The sequence below is a fragment of the Esox lucius genome, chromosome 1 (assembly GCF_011004845.1).
Source record: "Esox lucius isolate fEsoLuc1 chromosome 1, fEsoLuc1.pri, whole genome shotgun sequence".
In the NCBI taxonomy this organism is placed as follows: domain Eukaryota; kingdom Metazoa; phylum Chordata; class Actinopteri; order Esociformes; family Esocidae; genus Esox; species Esox lucius.
The window spans coordinates 20,515,440-20,540,575 of record NC_047569.1 but is presented as its reverse complement, the minus strand read 5'-3'; the positions used below and the strand labels follow the sequence as shown (position 1 = coordinate 20,540,575).

Here is a 25,136-nt window from a genome sequence, read left to right as displayed (position 1 = left end):
ATTTGCAATATATTGTACTACCATGATGATTCAAGGTAATCCACCAAATTACACATTTCTTAAATTATAGATTAATATCCAAGAGAATTAAGCCATGTTTTTTTATGCTGTTACTGCAATGTGTTCTCTATCAGCTAACCTGTTTTGGCTATAGTGTAGTCCAATTATGATTGATGAACATCCTGACCTTTCCCAGTGATATGGAGTTGAATGTTTTTGTATAAGTATGTGATTGTTTTATGGTCGAGGGTATGGAACAGTGTCACCTTGTACATTGCCCTGATGCCCATGCATTTAATGAGGACCACAATGGAAACAAGATTTTGGACTTGGTGTAGATGTCCCCAATAGTTTAAGTATGTATATATATTGGTTAGTGTAACAACATCTATTTAAAATTATACAATTCATATAATCATTTAAAAAAGTAATGATCTGATCCCATCCATTTCATGTTTCCAAGTAACTGAAGGGCTGCCCTATCAAGACCCCTCAGGTTGCCTCCCTCACTGGGTCTGTGGGTGACTGCTGACGTTTCCCTAGATTATATTCTCTACATTATGTTATACTCTCACAGTTCAACAAAACAAAAAAACAACAAAACACTACCAACAGGAAGAAACGTGTGAAGATGGGCAAACACATTTTGGACTGAGTTCATCGGCACTAGAGCACTGCAAGGAAGAATACTCCTTCACTCCCAGTATGCAAATGACTTCCTCCAATAACACATTTGTCAAACTACTCAAGTTTGCTGATGACATCACTCTGGTCAGTCTCATTACTGACGTTGACAAGTCCAGGGACTGCGGGGACGCTGACCTTCTGGAGGTCTGATGCAATCAGAGTAACCTGGTACAACACAGACAAAACAGTCGAGGTAACGGTGGACTTCAGGAAAGGCCCCCCACCTCCTCCACCTGAATCTAAGGGCCCAGGTGTTTGTTCGGCTGAATTGTTCAAATTCCTAGGGACCATTACCTCCCACAATATCAGCTGGGAGACAACGATACAGTGAGACTCAAGAAGGTGCCCCAGTGAAATTGAGATTTTTCTTTTTTGAGAACTAAAATTACATTAAAATCTCCCAGTCTATCCTGGCCTGGTTCTTGTCATGGTCAAGAGGCAGGGCAAGAGGTGCAGAACATCCTTTTATTATACTTAGTAAAAGAACCCAACAAATGGCAAGGCAAACTGAGTGTAACTACAACACAAACAATGATCCACAAACTAAAGAAATCAAAGGGCATCTTAAATAAACCAAAACAGCAGCGCAGAGATGCCTAGAGGCCCCTCTGTGGTCAGACCATGACTGTGGGCCCCAGACGCATAGAGATGCCTAGAGTCCCTCAGCCAGGACCTGACAGCTTGTCACTGAGTCACTGAGTCCGCCCTCAGCTACTCTACCACTGTCTGTTTTGGGTCTGTGTCTGTCAGCTGCAGAGGTAACTTGAAACACACTGTACATGCTGCAGAAAAGGTCATCAGCTTCCACCTTCATTCCATTGAGGCACTATATGACTCCAGGGTTAGAAAGTATGCAGGCAAAATCCTTCATAACCCTCCCACTCAGGTCAAAATGTTTCTAAATGTTCCTCTGATAGGTGGACTAACAGATCAATCATGACCAAAATATCCAGCCACCTGAACAGTTTCAGTCTCTGTGATGTTGCTCTCAGTAATCGACCATCTGCCCCACAGAGACTTTTCTAGTCACATCAAGCAACCTCCTAACTGTTCACCGCTAATAAAATAGGTGCACTATAAAGTACCGTACAATTCGAAAACTCTGACTATCTCCCCTACATCTAGATAGATGCATATACAGCTCCGGAATTGTTTTGGACCAATGCACCTTTTTCTTTCCTTTCCAAAAAAGTTAAAAAGAAAAGTTTTGAGAGAGGAACAGAAGCGTTCAATTTGCAGTGATCTCTTAATTTGAACCCTTCTGTTCCTCACTCAAAACCTTCCTTTTTGACTTTTTTGAAGAGGAAAGAAAAAGGTGCAGTGGTCTCTTAAATTGTAACGTGTAAAGTGTAAATCTGTAAATGTGAACATCAAATGTAAATTATTGTCATATAATGTATATATGTTCACAATTTAGTACATGTTGTCTATTAGTACCAGCACCTTTTGTCAACAAGTAAAGGTCAGGGTATGTGTAAATGTACTTATTCTGCTCAGTAATAGCCATAGGAGACATGTTGACATGTAAAAAACAGTTTTACCAGTCCACTTCCTGGTTTTTACTGAGTCTGATTTAAAGTCCCTTCAATAAATGCTTGAATGTTAATGAAAGAAAGCTATGTTTTTGTGAGAAAGGAAGAATTTTCTAGGACATGGAAATTTGATATAGTCATTACAGAAATAAAACAACATTAAGTGCAAATATATCTAGTGAAACAAGCAAAATAAACCAAGCAATGTAAAAGCAAGAGACATAGGTCGTAGTGATTCAAAATGTCTCTTAAAAACGTCTGTACAGTAAAATATGATAATGTTAAACATGTATTGTACAGCCACTTGTCTGGTCAAAATGTCTTTCAAGCAGGCTCTGAACCATTTATTGGTTCACTTTCAAGATTAGGTGTTACCCCAATTTTCTTGTTCCACAAACTTTACAACAACTACAGACTTAACAGCCCAAAGGGATTAATTTGTGTACAAGCACATTACATCATGAACAGATGTGGATAAATGAATGGCCACTGCACAAGAGGACAGATCCACAGCAGCCAGTGGGGTATATTGCACATCACCTACATGTTGATTAGACAGATCCACAGCTGCCAGTGGGGGATATTGCACATCACATACATGTTGATTAGACAGATTCACAGCAGCCAGTGGGGGATATTGCACATCACCTACATGTTGATTAGACAGATTCACAGCAGCCAGTGGGGTATATTGCACACCACATACATGTTGATTAGACAGATTCACAGCAGCCAGTGTGGGATATTGAACATCACATACATGTTGATTAGACAGATCCACAGCTGCCAGTGGGGGATATTGAACATCACCTACATGTTGATTATTGCACAGTGTGATATTCTTTTAAGACCTGCTTGCATTGTTAAGTAAACAGTTTTAAAGTATTATAATTTGATAGCTACAGTACACTTTGCATGAAACTCAATTGTTATTATACAGAACATTTTGTCAAGAGAATGTACACCAAGTCTCTATTGGAAAATTACTTTCTTTATATGAAAACTGCAGAGGTACATTAAAAATGCATGCCTGTATAATATATTTTAAAGAAAGAGAAAATATAGAAAACAGTCAACACACTTCTGTGTGGTCACAAAAATACAACAATCATATTCCATGAAACTCTTCTCTCTCTATATCTTTGGAAAATGCCCCAAAAACCACCCATAACTGTAATCTCAAAACTACATGGAATGGATATAAATTATACATTATTATTATTTTCAGCAGAACTATCAGGTGAGAGAAATATTTGCTGCAATCTGAGGGTTTCTTAGCAGAAAACATATTGAAGTGAACATGAGTGTAAGAATGAATGTATTACAACAAGGTATGGTTCCAGGCAGCAAACAAGAATCTTTCCCCAGGAGACATCATGTAATGAAGAAGAACCAGTAGCATTTTGTCCAATGTGGTGTTAGTCGCAGTTAGTCTACAAAACGTATTTGGAGCAGCCGGGGAGAAGTGCCCATGCCTGCCCAGCCAGGTTCTAACCGTTGTTTAGCGAATCACCAGAACATCTTCCTCACTCAGCCCAAAGTGGACCTTGTACTTGTCAAAGAGTTGTGTGAGAGAACACATGTAAGTAGTGTGATAATAATCCACTTCTTCTTGGCTGGGTGAACTGATCTTGGGCATCTCTATTGGTTTTCCAACTGAAAGACAACATCATGTTTTATGTAAAGGTTCTACTCTGATAAAAGTGTCAGTGTTACTGTGTAATACAAAAATAGACTTGAATTTTAGATTACATCCATTATACGTTATTCCTAATGGAGTAAAAAATCAAACGGAAACATTTGGTTGGACTTGGTAATTACGTAGTAATGTATAAAAAAGAGAAGGCTCTTCAGTGTCATTTTTGTCAGCCCTTGTACTTCAGCTACTGACTGTGTGGCAACCCCTCCTATATGACACATTAATAACATACAGAAAATACTTACAGAAGACCTTAGTATTTCTTGCAAATATGGTGAGCTTACCAACTGAGTTGATGGGTTTGGGGAATGGGACCAGGCCCCAAGTGTTAGAGGAGAAGAGGCTCCGGCCATGAAACACACAGGGGGCAAAGCCCAGGATTTTCTGAATTCTCCTCTGTACCAGCCTGCACCATGAGCCCTCATCCAGGATCAGCTGCTTATACACCTCATTTTCCCCAAACGAATACACTGGCACCAGGTCAGCACTGGTGGAAAATAACATCATCAGACCTAACCTTACATAATCAGTCTCACTTCCAAATTAAATTGTTTTCAAGGGGTCAAATCTACGTGTGTCTGGGGTGTGGACCGTGCCATTGGGACTCACCCTTGTTGCAGAGCCAGTTTCACAAAACCCTTACGGTTCTTCAGGGTGATACAATGAACTCCTGGAGTAGACTCAAGAGATTCAGCTGCCCCTCCAACAGTGATAACCACAGCATTTCCCATCCCATTACATGACAGAATGAACTCCAAAGTGGCGCGGTCCACAGGACAAACACCTGACGAATATAGAATGAACAATACTTTTTAGGAAACTCAATCATTCCTATTTATAACCTATATATAATCTAAAATGTACACTGTATGAACAGTAATTTTGCTTAGTAAATGTGGAAACTAGTCAAAGACAACAAAGTGTTTCTCACCGGCAGACATCAGGTACTCTCTAGCCAATGGCATGCAGAAATTCCCTGCCAGGGTAGCCACATATGGTGTTATTCCAGGAAACGTGTGTGAAAAACCATTGGCCTCTGTTGCAAAGTTACAAAATGCTCCAAAACAGAAGATTCCATGTGGGTGGTAACCAAGGATATAGTTCCGACTAGGCGACAAGTTGTGAGTCTTGATGAGCTGGAATCAAAGAATTGTTGTTGCTAAAAAAGTACATGAAGTAAATAGTAAATATTAGCAAATATCTGGCCTTAGCCATTACTGTCACTGACTCGGATAGGGAAGTAGTCTCGATAGTAGGTCCACACAGTCCAGTTCCTCACCCATAAAAACCTTCGGCCAGCTAGGAGTAAACACGCACATGATCATACTCATTATCATTACAAACCGACAGGAAATCTGATGAAAAGGCCCATTGTAGCCTGTTGTATTCTCCGAAGGGCTATAATATAGCATTTAGCTTGCCTTGTTTGTGTGTGCTTCGGTCATAGAAGAGCCAGGTGGTGTATGAAGCTGTGACCCACCAATAGTCAGTCCAGAGGAGATACAGCATCACCACAGAGATTATAGGGCCTGGTCATCATATGCAGAGGCAGGGGGTGACATAAACATTGAAATGACAAAACCGTGCTTTGTGTTTTACAGTGTATAACCATATACAATACATGTGTATAAATGTGTATGTATGTACTGTACGTTTGAAAGTCAGAGTTTACTACTTAGGGTGTGTGGTAGCCACTTTGAATTTGTACATCTCATCAACACTGACCTGTCAGGTATACCGCCAAAAGTAACAGTTTTCCAACAAACCCAATAAAAATATGTTTATTTATACTGTGTAACATACGTGAATAAAAACATGCAGTGCCTTAGTCATCTGACAGTGGGGTGTCTAGAGCCCAGCACTAAGTGTCTCACCCATCATGAGGAAGGAGACGATGTACTGCATGACAGAGAAGATCTGGACTTGCTTTGTCAGTGTGGAGCACCAAGCCCAGTGCACAGAGGGCAAGGACTGCAGGGTTGACTGGAAGATGAAACCGGTGTCTGGAACACATGATATTCAAACTGATTCAGTTAAATGTTAACCCCTTTGCTACATAGAATGTCTGTGTACTTAAGTTTAACAGACAGTGAAATGTGATTCAACATCCTGGAGAAAAATTTATAATTTTATTTGAATTGTAAGAAGAAATAAATAACAAATAAATGTAATTCATTTTAATAAATACATTAAAAATAAATTTTCAAAATAAATTGCACTTGTGGTGTGAGTAAACTAAACCAAACAAAAAGCTCTTACCTTGTACAACACCGATCAATGCCATAGGTGTTTTTTTCATAACTACATTATTGAACATAATCATCTACAGGCAAAGAAAAGATATTGCAAACCATTACATTTCAGTCATTACATTTGCGTTCTCTAACTCTTGGTTGAACACAGTTATTCAACTTGCAGATGCAACAGTGTAAAAGTTATGTGAAAGTCAGAGAGAGATTTGCTGAACTGTGTTCTGATCTCCCACCTCTTTATTGGAGCAGATGTCCTTGTGTCTTATCAGCTCCATTACGTCACAATCCAAACAGTTACCTCTCTTTAATTATCTTACATGCCATTTATAAGGTACATAGTCATAGGATTATTGCATGTCAATTATAATCCCCAACCAATAAAGGAAATGTGCCCAATAACAATAATGTAATAAAAAAGGGAAAAAAGCAGCCAAATGTTTGCCTAAGCAAACAGCCATGACAACAAAATCTATATCGCAAAAGATGTCCTTGGTTCATAAGAGCAATTGTAGCTTCACAAAGCTTTGTTTTGCAATGATTCTGCAATCTTAACATTCTTTTTTATGAAGGAAACCTTGTTCCCACAGTATAATGGGAATCATAATAAAAATAAATGTATCAAACTCCACTGATACAGAATTTTCTGTGAATCAAATAAAATACATTCAATATTGCCATCTAAAGTCAGATCTTTTCCTATTAGTTGTTTTTTATAGCTAATCTGATCTGGGTCAGTCAGGGTTCCAGCCTTATGGGGTACCACTCCACTCAGACCTGTAGTTATATTGTCTCCGGTAACTATAATTCTATATATCATGGAGCTACACCCCATAGGGGAGCTGTGTTCCCTTTGGTGTATGGTGGAACAACACAATGCCAGAATTCTCTGGCAAAATCTCTCATTGTCTCAAATATCCTTGAAAACGTCTACCTGCTCCGACTCCTTGATCACGGTCATTGCCAGCAACATGAAGCCCTGGGTGACGACATATATTGCGGATGGCTGGGGAAGCAGGAGGATGCTTCGCCTTCTGTGGCTGAGAATAAACAGCGCCGTCCCTTAAATTAGACTCCTGGACCCGATTGGCAGGAGGGAGATGGACCACCCGATTGACTGCAGCCCACCTAATGAGTCCAGAAATATATTCGGCAAGGCAAGGCCGGTAAAGTGAACTGAGGAAGCCAGGCGTCTTTATCATCTGTGGGGAGACGGATGTGGGTGGACTCACATACCCTCCCTGTTTCGGGAGAGGTTCAAGCACTGATGGTCAGTGGGCGTGGGACCCTGAAAGGAATCCCCTGTGCTTCCCTATCATTGGCCCCCCCACCTCCACACCAAGACACCATCAACCGAATAGGCCTTAGAATCTGCATCATCAAAGGGTAACACCCCCCTTAAAGGATGTTCAGCGCTCCTGCTGCCCCTTCAATGGGAGAACAGTGCAGAGGGCGCATTCAGAGGGATCGCAGAGGCCTTGTCATCCCAGGAAAGGCCTCTGACCCTCATCACTTCTCCTGCACAGTGGTAATGAGGTGGCTCATCATCAGCCCAGGAGGCACAGCAGAAGAGACAGGCTTGAAAAAGGCCTTTGGATTGAATTAGGATGTTTATGTGGATGGAAACCAGCAACTAGAAGTCTTTGTCCTGAGTTTATACATCTAGGCTTGAGTTTAGCAAAAATAAATACCAGACAGCAAGAAACAAAAGGGAGGACAAGTTTACGGGAGTAGCCCACCAATATAGGGGATAGAATTTTCCCGCTGGCTGACGTTGCATGCATACCTTCAAAGTATCTCAGACTAATGGCTGCCATAGCAGTCCAGGGTTAACCAATAGGGGTGTAGCTCCCCTGGGGGGCGTAGCTCCACGATTTAGAACCCAATTTTAATATTTTTGGCCAATAATTACCAAAATAGCTGATCTGACTGGTCTAATAACCAATTTTTTAACAATTATCAGAATATAGAAACTTTAAACACCTTACACCTTACACCTTTTACATCTTAACCAAACAGGCTATGTGCATTTGATTGTATACAGGTGCTGGTCATTAAATGTGAATATTATAAAAAAGTTGATTTATTTCAGTAATTCCATTCAAAAAATGAAACTTGTATATTATATTAATTCATTACACATAGACTGATATATTTCAAAAGTTTATTTCTTTTAATTGTGATGATTATACAACTAATGAAAATCCCAAATTCAGTATCTCAGAAAATTAGAATATTACTTAAGACCAATACAAAAAAATATTTTTAGAAATGTTGGCCAACTGAAAAGTATGAACATGAAAAGTATGAGCATGTACAGCACTCAATACTTGGGGCTCCTTTTGCCTGAATTACTGCAGCAATGCAGCGTGGCATGGAGTTGATCAGTCTGTGGCACTGCTCAGGTGTTTTGAGAGCCCAGGTTGCTCTGATAGTGGCCTTCAGCTCTTCTGCATTGTTGGGTCTGGCGTATCGCATCTTCCTCTTCACAATACCCCATAGATTTTCTATAGGGTTAAGGTCAGGCAAGTTTGCTGGCCAATTAAGAACAGGGATACCATGGTCCTTAAACCAGATACTGGTAGCTTTGGCACTGTGTACAGGTGCCAAGTCCTGTTGGAAAATGAAATCTGCATTGCCATAAAGTTGGTCAGCAGCAGGAAGCATGAAGTGCTCTAAAACTTCCTGGTAGACGGCTGCGTTGACCGTGGACCTCAGAAAACACAGTGGACCAACACCAGCAGACGACATGGCACCCCAAACCATCACTGACTGTGGAGACTTTACACTGGACTTCAAGCAACGTGGATTCTGTGCCTCTCCTCTCTTCCTCCAGACTCTGGGTCCTTGATTTCCAAAAGAAATGCATAATGTTCTTTCATCAGAGAACATAACTCAGCAGCAGTCCAGTCCTTTTTGTCTTTAGCCCAGGCGAGACGCTTCTGACGCTGTGTCTTGTTCAAGAGTGGCTTGACACAAGGAATGTGACAGCTGAAACCCATGTCTTGCATTCGTCTGTGCGTGGTGGTTCTTGAAGCACTGACTCCAGCTGCAGTCCACTCTTTGTGAATCTCTCCCGCATTTTTGAATGGGTTTTGTTTCACAATCCTCTCCAGGGTGCGGTTATCCCTATTGCTTGTACACTTTATTCTACCACATCTTTTCCTTCCCTTCGCCTCTCTATTAATGTGCTTGGACACAGAGCTCTGTGAACTGCCAGCCTCTTTAGCAATTACCTTTTGTGTCTTGCCCTCCTTGTGCAAGGTGTCAATGGTCGTCTTTTGGACAGCTGTCAAGTCAGCAGTCTTCCCCATGATTGTGTTGCCTACAGAGCTAGACTGAGAGACCATTTAAAGGCCTTTGCAGGTGTTTTGGGTTAATTAGCTGATGTCTTCAATATTGAACCTTTTCACAATATTCAAATTTTCTGAGATACTGAATTTGGGTTTTTCATTAGTTGTCAGTTATAATCCTCAAAATGAAAAGAAATAAACACTTGAAATATATCAGTCTGTGTGGAATGAATGTATACATTAGACAAGTTTCACTTTTTGAATGGAATTACTGAAATAAATCAACTTTTTGATGATATTCTAATTTTCTGACCAGCACCTGTATGTCAAGACCACAGTTGTGACTACAGTCTGGCAACAAACATATGCCCAAGGAACTGTGAGACATTATGTACCCCAAGTGACAGGATGAAATAAAAGCAGAGAAGGAAATTGTATTAAGAAAAAAATAACTTTTACCTTTTCCTTTAAGGTAAAGTTTTCCTTTAACGAGGCCAATTGAATATGTTTCTCCCCAATTAATGTGTTTTATTCTGAATCTGTCAACCACATGTAAACAACCTACAAAGTATCACACACCCTGGAAATGACTAGTCATCTTTAAATAGCAACTAGTACCTATTTACAACCAACTTTTCCAATTGTTAACTGTAACTATCTCATTGTTAGTACAACTTGATAGAATACTAGTAAGTAAACAGGCATTTGATGTGCTTTATTGGACAGACATGTTTTGTAGATCTTTTGGCCAGATTCAAACCCATACTGCCACCATACAGTTGCACTGCTGATAGTGGCTTCGACCATGGGACCACTATTCTAATTTGTACTAGTTACTTTTCCAGTTACACAAGTTAACATTTTACTACAATATAGGGACAGCCACAACTCATCAGTTAGCTGTTTGATATTTCCTGGTGAATAAACAAATAAAGCTGGGGAACATGTTGTTGAAAAACCTTGACCTTTCTTTCATAAACCATAGGAGTTGAACGAGCAACACAAGATATGGCAGCTCTGTCCAGCATCCACACCGGATGATGCTGCCCCCTGCTGGGTACTGCCAGTAGGCCATGACCAGGAATTGACAAAAAATGCTTTGCCTGTGTCCAAAACAGTAAGACAAGGTTATTTATGTTTTTTTTCTGTGTTACTGTAAGTGCACTTAGGGTTAGCTAACCTATTAAGCCAATATACCCTTAAAGGCCACTTCCACTTTTGGATTAAAATCAAAAAGAGAGTTTAACATCTCTGCCAATAAATCTGCTGTTACATGCATGTTCCTTTCTATTTTTGGCCAGTCACATTTGCCATCAATAAGTTATGAATGCTCAAATGCTACTACATCCTGCTTGTCAATTTAGAATCCTCAAATCCACCTTTGGATTTTGAAGCCAGTTGTAATGTGTTATTTTATTGCAACCCTCTAATGAGGGAGTTATTTATATCTGGGACCCAGGTTGGGTGCAATTAATGATAAGGTAGAACAGAAAACCCAAAGAATATATATTTTGGGGCTTTACCAGTTTCGCAAGATTAAGTGTAGTCCTGGAATAAAAAATCCAGCCCAATCGGGAATGCCACAAAAATAACACATAAGGTGCAAAGCTGACCTGTGTGGCATGGGGGCATGACTGCAATGCATAAGCACCTGAAGGGAAAACACATTTGAGCCACTATGGCAGAGGAGGAATATAGATCACCACAATAAGATCAATCTAAAACAAGTTTGTGATTATCTGCATTCTAGAGAGTTGGTTTAGTTAAGCTTCATGGCACAATTTGCATTTTGAAGTGATGAATGGTGGTGCCAGTTGTGTGCATGGAGTTTTACAGCAAAGCAGGACCTGTTTGGTAAGCATTTACTTAATTACTGATGGATTATGCATTATTGCCTTAAGTGTCATCGTTGGAAATCTTACATTCTGGTTGAATTTCAGCAAAAACACTAACCAGATAGAACTCACCGAAACAAGACTAACACCCAAAGTTTTAAATGTTTTAACATGAATTGATGACATTCAAATGTTCTAAGCAGAAATGTCAATGATCAGTTGTACAAGTTTAGGATTTTTCCATCATATGAAATCTGTTTGTTTATTATCCAGGTTATTTTATCATCAGCTGCAATAATTCAGGTATTTAAAATGTATGCTGATACATAAAATGTAGTTAAATCATTTTAATGCTTGTAAATAAAAGACAATTGACATTGCTAATGCTACATCTTGAGATGAGCTTATGTGGAACACCCAAATGACTTAAAAGGTAGACATGGCATCCATCAAGCCAAGTCCAGACTTTTCACATATTTTATAGAATATCTGAAATCAAAAGTAAAACTTCAAATGAGAGATACATCTGTAATATTATGTCAATTGATTTAGAAAATGTTTTGTAATTTAAATAACAGTCACTAATATTTAGGTGGGCTTAATAGGTACTCTTAACCTATGTTGTGTAATTTAATGTGTGCACATCAGTTATGTGGATGTTTTAAATGTATGTACATTTATTGGAAAAGAGATGATTAATAAGAAAAGAATAATCCTTCAGAATGAAGTGCCAACATTTTGAAAGACGTTAAGAGAGTGTTCTCTTCACTATTACAGGCAACCTCTGCTACTTTTAGAGGCCAGTAAAACTGGACACTTTTGATCACAGGCTATCTGCAATTCTTTCTGGAAGGGACTTCTCAAGTTTGTTGGCTATCAGCACTGTTCTAGCTGGCTCTCTGATAGTCAACAAATCATAGTGCACCCTCTAGTGCTGACAGATCGTATATACTCTAGCTGGGAAAATTATCAACAAGAAGCCAGCAAGCGTGAAGCTAGCTCATTCTCTACTCTACTGTGGTAGGTTATCATTACTGTATTGAGAAATTAATGAGTTGCCACAGTGACCAAATATTAATTTTTATTTTTTTAAATGCCAGAATTGGTGTGTTGGATTTCAACATTTCTTGGCTTTTTAAAACATTTTAGATAGCTTGCTAACTTTACATAATAAGGGGGATATCCAAGGTTTGCCACAGAATGTATACATTTTCCACATTAACAAAACATAAAATTATGTTGGAGATGGAGGATTGCCTTTAAATACATTTAAATAAATCTTTTGAATATATTTTTACAAAATCCTACAAACATATTGTAATGGCCGGACACAGCCTGTGCCATGCCAGCCGTTCCATTTCTATCTTCAGTGTTTATGTTCTGGTGTATCTGTTTCTATATTCTATTTAGCTTCCCTTAGTTTATTGGTTTCACCTGTGTTTTCCACTCACCTGTGTCCTGTTACCTCATTAGGCCTTGTATTTAGGTATCATTTGTTCAGCTCCCTGTGGGTCATTGTTTATATGTCTATGGCTGTGCCTCAGCCTTTTTAATTAAATGATGTTTGATTGTTGAAACATCTGTGCCTGTGTCCTGCCTCCATGCCGCGCCCTGACACATACATAATATTCTTTTTGGTTTTTTGTTTAATGTTCTAACATAAAAATAACATTGCCTTTCAAACTGGAAAATGTTAATAGAAATGTCACATTTAACATTGTGTTATGTGTCTGCTCTCTTTGATAGAAGTTGCATGTTTACAGATCTATTCTATGTTCTTGCACATAGCTGCCTTTATTATCTCTGTCATGCCCCATGGTACATTTACACTTTTATCTGCACAGTTGTCTTATATTATTGCTCCTTTGCACTATACCATTTGCACAGTGTTATGCTCACTATTGTCTTTGCCACACCACTTCTGCACACTAATTAACCTACCTCACAAAATACACCTCACTTTGCACAAACTGTATAACACTCTCTACTGCATTTTACACTTTTAGCTAGTCTCTCTTGCGCATTTGTACTTTTGTTATTGCTTTATCACTTTTGCACTAAATGTATATAGACTCTGCATTTGTATTTTATACAGACTCTACTTCTTTTTGTATTTTGTACTCTGTGTGATCTACTGTATGTGTAACTATATGTTGTCCTGAACATTTGTGTTTTCTCTTGTCCAGGTCACCGTTGCAAAAGAGAATCTGTTCTCAGTCGGCCTACCTGGTTAAATAAAGGTTAAATTACATAAATAAATATAAAAATCTATGCTATATGAATGGAACATAGAAGTGACTTTACCTTGACTGAATATGTTTTGGTTTAATAAACCTGCCTTCTGGCCCGTGGACCTACCAACCTAGCTGCACTTACTTCCAACCCTACACAACCCAGAACACAGAGTGACAAACTGCACAGTTAATGACCATGATATGCTTACTTAAAAATGCTTTATGAATGTAGACATAGTAGGCAGTATGACCAACTAAATTGGATGTGGATGAGGGGAGTTATTGGGTTATGGAGAAATAAGCATATAAATGCTGTTTATATACTCACATGTGTGTGGTTTTGTATTTAGGGAAATATTTCATTTAAATTCATATATTTGTATGGCAGAAACACACTTAAGAAGAGCCATTCTGATGGTCATTATGCAACCGGTAATACCTACTACATTCAAGATACTTTATGCTATGGATATATTATATTATCATCTATTAATGCAGTTTAGACCCCATATGACACACTTATAATAACTGTGTAAACTGATGAAGTGAATAAAAAATAGAGATTTTACAGAGGTTTGGGCTAGAAGTGAGTAGCGTATAGTACACTGTATACACCGAGCTTAGTAGGGTTAAACAAGCAGCGTCTCCTCCCTCTTTGCAGCCTAGACAGGGATATACCCAGGTGACAGTTTACGGTGCAGATGCCGGGCATCTTCTGAAACGTAGTGGGGTGGGGTCGCTGTGATGCGCAACCAGCAAGCCGATCCAGAACGCGCATGCAACGTGCTCAACACAGCAAATCCAATCTATTTAAACTTATATTATCTATTTTTTATTTATTATTCTATTTTTAATCATCCAGCAAGATGACCATTCATATTCTAGAACAACAAGCATCGTAAGACCTCCTGTAGCCTATAGAAGCATTTTTCCTGACTGGACAGAATTTGAGTGGGCGCAGGGAGAATAATTTCCCCATCTCCGATTCGTGAGTAGGACGTTCAGTCAGCAGTCGCATCAGCTCCACTTTCATTCTGATTTTAAGAACATAGGGTATTCATTTGCAATCATCTATCATGGCTTGGCCGTGCATCACACGGGCTTGCTGCATTAATCGCTTCTGGAGTGAGTTAGACAAAGCGGATATAGCCGTGCCTTTGGTTTTCACGAAGTATTCGGATGTGGCGGAGGTGCAACACCTTCATCCTCAGCCACCAACTAGACAGAAGAGGACCGGCCCTATCAACTTAGAAACCCAGCCTTCTCACGATGAACAGGAGGCGGCAGCTGGCAAGGCACCGCCCGCGACGGGTGCCGCATCAGGAAAACATGGCTCTAGTGCATCCGTGATGCGCCAAGACTTCAGGGAATGGAAAGATATACGCCCGGAGCCCAGCTGCAAACCCAAGAATGAATATCACCCTTCCGCAACCCCTTTCAACAACGTAACCCAGTATCAAAAGGATTATAAACCATGGCCTATCCCAAAAAGGGGCGACCACCCGTGGATTCCCAAACCCAGTCCCACTGCCTCCTCCGTTGACCAAGGAGACGTGGGGGGCAAATATGAGCATATAGAGCCCGAGAGCGGTATGGAGAAGAGTGAAATTGAAGAAAAGGTACAGGAGAAGGAATCCAAAGAGAGGAAAAAGAAGCAAGTGAAGACTGTAGAGAAGGTGAGTGCCAAAATGGAGGGACAGCCACCTGCAGATGTCCCTGTGGAGGGGAAAGGAAGGGCAGCAGCAGACGCGCTGAACAGACAAATAAAACAGGTCGTCTCAACTGGTACTGGCAGCTCTTACAGGTGAGGATCTGACCATAGTGGGACTAACACTATGTATTTCAATTTAATATTTACTATTGAGTTGCTTTATGGACGTTTTCTCTCTCTCTCTCTCTCTCTCTATATATATATATAAAAGATTATAAAAAGATTATTTAAAACATTATTACCACTCACAGGTGAAGCAAGTAACATTGATTATCTCCTAAGGGTACACATCAAGGTCTGGTTTAGATGGTTAGATGGTAAGTGAACAATCAGTTCTCGTAGTCAACGTGTTGAATGTATGAGAAATGGGCAGGAGTAAAGACCTGAGTGGCTTTGACAATGTCCAAGTTGTCATGGCCAGATGACTGGGTCAGAGCAGTTCTGAAACGGCCAGGCTTGTGGGCTGCTCCCAGTCAGCAGTGGTGAGTACCTACCAACTGTGGTCCAAGGAGGGACAAACCTCAATCAAGCATCAGAACTGGATCTTGGAGCAGTGGAAGCAGGTCGCCTGGTCTGATGAATCATGTTTTCTTTTATATCACGTGGACGGCTGTGTACGTGTGCACCATTCACCTGGGAAGTGATGGCATTCGGATGCACTGTGAGAAGACAACAAGCCAGTGGGGGGAATGTGATGGGCAATGTTCTGCTGGGAAACCCTGGTTCCGGGAATTCATGTAGACGTCAATTTGACATGTGCCACCAACCTAAACATCGTTGCAGATCAGGTACACCCCTTCATGGCAATGGCATTCCCTGATGGCAGTGGCCTCTTTCAGCAGGATAATGCGCCCTGCCACACTGCACACATTGTTCTGGAATGGTTTGAGGAACGTGATGAAGAGTTCAAAGTGTTGACCTGGCCTCCAAATTCCCCAGATCTCAATCTGATTGAGCACCTGTGGGATGTGTTGGACCAACAAGACCAATCCACAGCAGCTTCACCTCACAACTCACAGGACTCTGCTGCTAATGTCTTGGTGCCAGATACCACAGGACACCTTCAGGGGTCTTGTAGAGTCCATGTCTCGGCGGGTCGGTGCTGTTGTGGAGGCACGTGGAGGACCAACATCATATTAGGTGGTCATCAAGTTTTGGCTCATCAGGGTATATATTCATGTGTATATATTTAGTTTAAGAGTTTAGCTTTTATTCAATTGCACAGTATAAACATACGTTAGGGTAACATGAGGAAAGGCATTACCTGTTATCAATGTCTAATACTGAAATAGTCGACATGCCATCATCCCCATAAAACCTGGTGGTCAAATGTGATTGTGGTTATTTTTGCATTTCACCATTCATTATCCCATAAGGATTTTTAGAATGGCTTCAAACAAAGTCTGTGTTTCATTTAGACGTACCACCCCTGTGTTTTGATAACCACGCAAATCTCATCAGAAAGACGTTTGTCAACATATTTGCTTCAATTAGCGCTACAAAAAATATATTTTTTTGCATATTCAGCCAATATTGATAAAAGTCAGCTTGAGCTAAAGATATTTACACATTTATCAAAATGGCAAGATGGTGTAAGCCTACATGAAACACAGACCTTTTTTGAAGTGCATCGACAAATCCCCCATTGAAGAAATGAAGGGGGTACGAATGGCAAGAGAAGCTTTTACTGTTTTGCCGGATGGTTGCCAATGCAATCAGCATATGTTAAAAAAATATACTTTCAGATTGTATATACAAAAGCTGCTCAGTTCAGCTCAAAGTTTGAGTACAGCAGCTGGCTTCTGGAAAGTGCTCAATGCGTGGAGAGATCTTTCACAAGGCAATACTTATGTTGTCCTCAAATGTTAGTCTGCCATTGTATTAAGTTTTCATGGCTGTTCATTTATTCAACTTGCATTAATTAACGTTCATACTGGAAGACATTATGATATGGGTACGATATGGTCAAATAAGTCAAATAAATCTTTTAAATGATTAGATTTTGATGTTCATTTTTATACAGTGCCTTATTCAGACACCTGACCAATTATTTTATATTATTGAATTACAAACGGTAAATTAAGATTGGTTTTATATCTATTTTAAGTAGCAGTCACATTTTCTGTATAAAAACTTCACTGTTGAAGCATTATTGGTCAGGCAATGAATCTGAGGAACAATTAAGACAATAATGAATTAGGGAATTATTCAGAAGAGACTAAGTAATGTAAGTGTTTGAATCCTCAGTTGGATCAATAATCAGGAAGTGGAAGCTGCATCATCATGAGGCACAGCCAAGAAAAGTCTGTCAATCAAAACTCAGTGGTTAAACTAGGAGATATGTGCAAGAAGCCATAAATCTCTTTAAAGGATCTATAGAGTTCAGTTGCTGGGAGTGATGTGTGCCAACCAAGTCTGGAAATCACCAGAAAGCATATGTGGATCCAGTTCAGATTAGACCAATGTTTTTAGGCCCAAACACAAAGGGCAATGTGTGGCACAAATGTTACACTGTGAAGAACAGTTATGGCCAAAAGTATTGGCACCCTAGCACTTTCTTTGATTAATTCTAATTGTAACAAAACATTTATTAAATCTTTAAATTATTAAATTATTGACACCCTAGACTTGATGTTTGGTAGCGCAGCCTTTGGCCAAAATTACTGCAATCAAGTACTTCCTATATGCAATGTATGAGCTACCTGCACCTCTATCTTTTTTAAACTGCTTCAGTTCTACAGGATTTGACTGCTGCTTCTCAACGGCTGTTTTCCCGATCTCCTCAGGTTTTAGAATATGATTTACATCTGGATTCATTGCTGGCTGCTTCAGAACAGTCTATAATTTTGTCTTGAATCATTCCTGTGTGCTTTTTGAGGTAATTGTCCTGCTGGAAGACCTATGGCTTTTAATGGAGACAGATTTTTGACTATGAGTTTGACATTTTGTTCCCAAATGCCTTGTTATTCTCCAGATTTCCTTATGCCATGCACATGTTCAAGGCACTGAACCTCCTCATTTGACTGTGGGGAAGGTGTTGTTTTCTTTTAAGGTTTCCTTTTTTGTTTTCTTTAAAGACAAGAATGTTTTGCTTTACCAAAAAGCTTTAATCCCAGAATGGATGTTCATGTGTGGATTAGCGAATTGCAGTCAGGTTTCATGTCATTCTAAGCAGCCACGCCCTGTAGGTTGGTTACAGTGGCATATAACGTCTTGATAAAATTACGAATGGTAAAAACAAATATATCAAGGTCACTGGAGATGGACTAGCTTTGGGATTGTCCATGTTGACCTCCTCAGATAACTATCTGGTTTTCGTTCTTCCTCATTGTCAGATACACAGAGACAGAAAATACATGAAAGAGGAATCGGCAAAAAATCTCCCACAATCTGCAAAGCTGGTACAGACATTCCCTAAAAGGCTTAAAGCTGTTATGGCAGCAAACGGTGGATCTATAAAATGTTTGGGGTTTGAGTACTTATGCAAACAAAGGTTGTTGCTTTTTTTTTTACAAATATTTACCAACATAAAACCATGCAGGACTGTAGGATGACAAGATACTCTGAGCTTAGCCCAGACCACAAGTGTAGCACAATTACTAAATCCCCACAATAAATGGACATATGCTAGTGTCATGCTTGTCTGTTACGGTTAGTTGGCCAATTAACCCAACTGAGCTAATACAAAAAAAAAGCCAGGCCTCAAGACACCACTGCAATTAAACTAATACCCCTTAACAATATTTGAGTTTGATATTTAGTGTTTAAAAAAAAATCTAACAAAACAAAATGTCAATGTACCATTTAGGAATCAATAAAATGTGAGAAATTAGTCAGGGGTTAGAATTCGGATATTGCTATGCCATAAAACCCATCCAACCTGAATCGACAGAAGTAACAGGATATATTTTCAAACAGCCCTTATATAGAAAAGTATTTATCATAATTTTCACAAATTATGTCAGACTGTTATTTCAAACGTATTGTGTGAAAATATCTCTAAGTAAAATGAAGTGAACAAGGTGTCAGGGCGTTCTCTCTGTGTCCGTTCTAGCCTTAAATCTGATAAGAAATGGCAGTTCATTTCCTCCCACAGGTTGTTTGCAAAAACAATATTTGTTTGGGAGTCATGATGAAACTTCATGATTTTCTTGACTTACTACAGTTGCATATGGACAGAAGTGGATTGGCTGAGTGTGCTCCTTCGTTGTTTTTAGGAATGAGTTTAAGGCATACAAAGATATGAAGCCAACCAAGGCCACCAAGCCCCAGTCTCAGTACAAACCCCCTGTGGATGACAAGGACCAAACCAGCCTGGAAACCAGCTACAGCGCCACCTACAAGGGGGAACAAGCTAAGGTGCTCCCCGCTGACAATAAGACCCTGGAGCGCAGGAGAATACGCAGCCTGTACAATGAGCCAGGCAGCAAGGATACAACCAAGGTGAGCGCACCTCCACTTGCATGTAAACTGAACATATTTTCTGTTTAAATGTGTTATTTAACTGCACAAAATACATGTTCACTTTCAAGTTTTTCCAAACAGTGCTAAGTTGCTGTAGTGGGCAAATTCATGTTTATGCATTCTCAAGACTCATCGGAAAATAAGGATGATTCCAAATGATACACATTAGACATAAAATTCCCTTGTTAGCTCATTTTCAATTTGTGACTTGTTTTTCTCTTTGTTTGCCTACAATAAAAATGGTTCCGATCATGACATTTGTTCCATGGTCCTAATCACTTTGTAATGTTCTATGGTACGAAACCCCAGAAACAATGGCTAAACTACAAAATGAAGCATTGTCACGTCAGAAAATTAATTTAATGGAAGAACATTATTTCAATCTCCACATGCATGTTTTTAAACGGCAGGAAATTCTCATGTGTCTGCATGCTGTTTGTTTATATGGCCCCTCCCTCTCTCACTCTCGTAGGACTGTTCTGAGACTGAGAGCAGCTCTATTCTAGGTCTGCTGTAGTCAGGTGTGTTGTCAATTTCTTCTGGAAGGCATGGAGGTTGACCTCAGTTTAACTCACACCTTGATGAATGCACCTTGAGCATCAGTACAGCGGCACGTTATTCACCTAACCACCATATAATTAAATTCTCCTGCAAAGCTGTCAGCCACATCCTCAGAGTTTGCAGTTCCTCTCTTATGAACAGAGATCCAACCTTGGAGTCTAAGCTTTTTGTACTGCTCTGCTTGGGAATAGAACCCACAGCCCTAGCGTTGCATGCACCATACTCGACCAACTGAGACACATATGACCACAGATCTAGTCTTGTCCCATTGAAAGGCAAGAAGATTACAGTTGTGCATATACTAACCCCAGTTGAATTATCCATTCATATTTAAGATGCTACCTTTAGGAAAGAAAGGACATTTGTTATTTTAAACAGAACTGTTCATAACAATTGAGTTACAAGGGTTTTTTTCTTTTTTCGTCTTACTTTCACTTACAACACATTGCAAATATTACCAACAAGGTGGTGACATTTGCTTCTTTGTCTTTATGGAGTGGCTCTGGATGTGACTTTTCTCTGATATTTTCTGCTCTAATGACATAGGTTCACAAAGGTTCGGTGTTTGTGTGGGATTCTTTACATAGATTTTGCTCATAGCTGCTGCTCACTGCTGCTGCTACTATTCCTTCCTCCTCAGACTCAGAGGCAACAAATGGACAACTTACTGCCATGTTTTACAACAATCTTGTCTGTTTTAACTTGTAACAGAAGTGTATTGCAAACATAAGCACAAAACAACCAAGTTGTTTATTTAGGCATGCTTTTTAGACAGCATGTCAAAGACACAGACACAGAAATGCGTCTACACGTATATAGACCAAATAATGACAATCCAAATTTCTTAAAGAGTTAAAGAGTACCTATGATAAAAATGACAGACTTCTACATGCTTTGTAAGTGGGAAAACCTGCAAAATCGGCTGTGTATCAAATACTTGTTCTCCCCACTGTACGTTCTTTATTATGATGGGATTTTCTCCCTACATGGAAAATAGTTTAATTAAAATATCATGACTATTTATTTAAAATAAATGAAATATTGCTCTTGAATTTTTACTTTTGGTTTTATCTACCAGTTTTAAACAGCTTAGAGGATGAGGAGTATTTGAGATACCCCTTTAAAAGAATGGCTTTTAGGTTTTGGGAAGACGGACAGGGAGACTGCTGTCTGACTTCAAGGGGCAGCTGGATGCACCGTCGCAGTTCCATAACAGGGAAGAGTTTTGACAGGGCTGGGCAGCAGCTGTGCCCATGTAGGATGGGACAGTCAAGAGACCAGAGGTGGCGGAACGAGGAGCTTGTGTAGGGATGTAAGGTTTGAGCATTGCCTGCTCTGTAGGCAAACCACTATGATCTTGACATATGTGAGTTTGAGTTGAAAGGCAGTTGAGGGTACAAAGGAGCAGGGTGATGTGGGAGAACTTGGTAAGGTGCAGCATTAAGTTACAGGGGTTTGATGGCACAAAAAGGGAACCCTACAAAGAGTAACAGTTATTATTTATTATAATCATAATGGATTTTTAATTAAGTTAAATTGGAGATTGTATTTGACTCTTAGAAATAATAGAAAACTAAAACAATTTAGGGAAATCAGATAAGATATTTACATGTAGCGGATTTTGAAAAGCTTTCCATAAAATGTCCTTTACAATATTAAGGAATCTTTATAAGATGGGTAAAGGTAGTATATCCATTATATAAAATAATAAATAATGGTTGTTTTTCTATCACCACACTTCCTTATACACTTCCTGAATTGTTAGCCAGAAAAAAACACATCTAATAATAACATTATGGATTTAACGGTACACTCATGTTTCAGTCTTTCTCTTAGCCCACAATATTTAACCCTGAATAGTCTTTTTGAAGAGCTGGACATGTTTTCTGGTTTCTCTCTAAATCTAAAACTATGAAAAATGCATCACAGTTAGGCTTGCTTTAGGATACTGGAACTATACATTTAAAATGCATTGATACATCTGTAAGCATTCATAAAATGATACAGAAATCTAATGTATACTTGTATAATTGTTATTGCATATGAAACAAACAATACTGAAATAGAAATGGGGCGGATGGGTGGATGACATAGGATATGGCCTTATCTCACCACGTTTTGGCAACTCCTAGTGTGAGAGTGTGCATGCAAGCTCAGTCGGAGTTGCTTGCTAGGGAACGAACCCTACAGTTGTATCTGCCATCAGAACTCCCAGGTTCAACGTGAAGTGCAGTAAGAATATAAACGACGGGAGGAAGATTTGTTAAATTTGGGGAGAGATAAGACAGAGAAGATTGTGACAAACATTCTTCATCAAACTGCAAAACACATGCATGTACATTATATTTATTTATTCTTGGAATGTTCGTTCACATTTGTATATGTAAGGTCCAGATATCTGAGGCAGAGATGCAGGCTAAATGATGCTAATCAGTTCATGAGTAAAGAGAGAAAGGTGAAGAGGCATGAGAAAAGGGAAGGCAGGTAAGCCACCCAGCACTTAGTTTGGTGAAAACCATATTCTCAACACACACATGCGCAATGTGATCCACACATGCAGAAGCTTAAGGATCTTTAGTGCCAGCGATGCTTTGGAGTTTAAGGTCAGAGAAAAGCAGAATCCACTTCCACTGCCTTACCTTTACTTCCTGTTAGAAACAGAAAGGTTTGTATTGCATGTTTATAGTTTTACCGTAACGTCTCCCGGAAAGTAATAGTCAGCGTTCACCTAAAAGTTTCAAGAGTCTTTGTTTCATTGTATAATACAGTATCAATCCAAAGATGATACTGTAACCTGGATTGAATACATTTTATAGCATAGTTTTCCTTCATTTCTAACAGGATTTAAAGTGAAACATACACTCTCTGCCCTATAGGTGGACAAGACAAAAGCCAAAACAAAAAAGACACCAACGACAACGAGCAAAATTGTGAAAAAGGCGAAGGAGAAGGCCATTACCGGAGCACTGTCAACCAAGAAGAAATCCTCCACGAGCACCAAACCAGACGAGTCCAAGCCAGAGGGAGGCGTTATTTCAAAGAAGAGCAAAGAGATAAGCAATAGACTGGCTGAAGCGAAACAATAAAAACAAAATATCTCTGCACTATTTATTTAGGAAAACGCAACCTAATGAATTAGGAAACTCACATACATTTGGTCTATCTCTTTCACTGTCTGTTTTGTCATGTTCCACATCTCTGTGTAGGTCTAGTTTGACAGCTTAATGTTTTCACTTTGCAGTATTTAACTATAATGCTGTATATATCTGTGTGTGCATGTGTTTTTGTGTGTGTGTGTGTGTGTGTGTGTGTGTGTGTAGTTCCTTGCTTGGAATTCTTTTTCTTCTTCACATTCTTCTGATGCATTTGTCGAGCCTTTGAAGAAAGAATACCATTCTAAGACAGAGAGCCATTGATATAACAATATATATTTCTCTTTAAAGATTTTTAAAGGCAGGGATTTAGTATTTTTTTTTCTGACTTCAGATATCTCGGGTTTTGGAGCAGAGGACACCAACTGAAATTATGTTTTAGTGTCATCATACTGATGATAGACTGCCTATGGGTATTCTTTTTGACCTCTTAGACTGTATGGGCTATGTGGTCTCTATAGATATAACATCTTAATTACTGTATCATTTCCTGGTTACAGTGACTTCACTCTCGGGCCTAGATTTTTTTTCATTGTTGTGGAGGATATCTGGTCTCATGAATTTGGTTGCTAAGATACCAACTGAACTGTAATGTAATTGCCACAGCTTGCATGCAAGACCATTTTTGTGGTCCTTAAGTGATATTCTAGTATCCAAATCTAACAGTCTTAATCTAGCATATTATTTAAATAACCTCTGAGAAATCCAAGGGTGCAAATCATTTCTTGAAAAACTGCATGTCTAGTGATAGTCTGACCTCACTCCATAATTCTCCACACAAACAAACAAGACTCAGTGACGCAGACTAAATCTATTAGTCTAGTGCCTGTTGTGGATATTATGTCAACCCATCAGCCCTTATTGTACCCATGACAAGCCTGTGATGCTATTAGACGCAACACTATTACTGTTTGCACATATATTACACAGGAAATAGCACAAGCTACAGTATTCACTAAGCCACCTCCACATTCAATGGGCTCAGTAGTTAGGTTAAAAACGATCAGGATTCGCCCACCGTTAGAAGATTGAAACCATTTATTGGAACATGCAGCCACCTGTCTTGACCCACTGATGTAACAAACATTCATCTTGAGTACTGCTTTTGAGGCATCTCACCGTGTCTCTCATTCCTGTGCACTTGCAGTCCACCAGTATGTGGCAGTCTTCCTGCCGTCTGCTGCTGCTGTGTCTGCTAATGTCTTATACCCCCAGAAAACACATGTCCTGCGCTCTGCTGCCTGTCAGTGTTCCAGCCAGTGTTTGAGAGGTGAGAGCCCTCTTACCGCCTGACCACAGTACAGTGACTAACGTGCTGAGTACACCTTGGTGCTATAACTCTCTCATATATGCTGTCAGTTTGAGGCGAATGTACTGAAATGACAACAATGTCATACCCCGCAGATGTGTTGTGATTGCGTGCTTGTATCCTTAGCTTGCTCTGAATGAACTGATTAAAACCTTTAAAGCAGAATCTGAATATTGTGACTTGTTCATGCACTTCTCTTGGAGCCTTCAACTGACCCATGGGCACTATCTCAGACTGCTCTGAAGAAGTATTTGTGGGGTTCATTATGCGGCATACAGAGTGAGAGCTTGTCAAACTCATTGTCAATGGAGATCACCAAAACTGCTTCTTTGCGACATACACAGATATTTTAGTGGACAGAAGGATCACAGGTTTGTTGTTTCCAATTGGTTGGTACAAAAATAATATTC

The 25,136-nt window shown here is 39.5% G+C and overlaps 2 protein-coding genes across 3 annotated transcripts; one reads left to right on the top strand and one right to left on the bottom strand.

Annotated features, from left to right (window-relative positions):
* Window positions 1–2,204: 2,204 nt before the first annotated feature.
* LOC105005790 (diacylglycerol O-acyltransferase 2) lies at window positions 2,205–6,363 on the bottom strand. Its single transcript, XM_010863973.3, has 8 exons — window positions 6,178–6,363; window positions 5,793–5,921; window positions 5,340–5,447; window positions 5,147–5,217; window positions 4,850–5,054; window positions 4,528–4,702; window positions 4,203–4,405; window positions 2,205–3,875 (listed from the first exon to the last, which is right to left on the bottom strand). Exons 1-8 carry the CDS (start codon window positions 6,239–6,241, stop codon window positions 3,721–3,723), a joined length of 1,110 nt encoding a protein of 369 aa, XP_010862275.1. The 5' UTR covers window positions 6,242–6,363; the 3' UTR covers window positions 2,205–3,720.
* Window positions 6,364–14,242: 7,879 nt separating this feature from the next.
* Window positions 14,243–24,891, top strand: map6b (microtubule-associated protein 6b). Of its 2 annotated transcripts, XM_010863977.4 has the most exons (4): window positions 14,243–15,333; window positions 19,458–19,683; window positions 20,177–20,225; window positions 23,142–23,236. In XM_010863977.4, exons 1-3 carry the CDS (start codon window positions 14,606–14,608, stop codon window positions 20,219–20,221), a joined length of 999 nt encoding a protein of 332 aa, XP_010862279.2. In that variant the 5' UTR covers window positions 14,243–14,605; the 3' UTR covers window positions 20,222–20,225; window positions 23,142–23,236. The 2 variants fall into 2 exon arrangements, with proteins under 2 accessions (XP_010862279.2, XP_010862278.2); XM_010863976.4 differs by lacking the exon at window positions 20,177–20,225 and having other exon boundaries at window positions 14,245–15,333; window positions 23,142–24,891.
* Window positions 24,892–25,136: the final 245 nt, after the last annotated feature.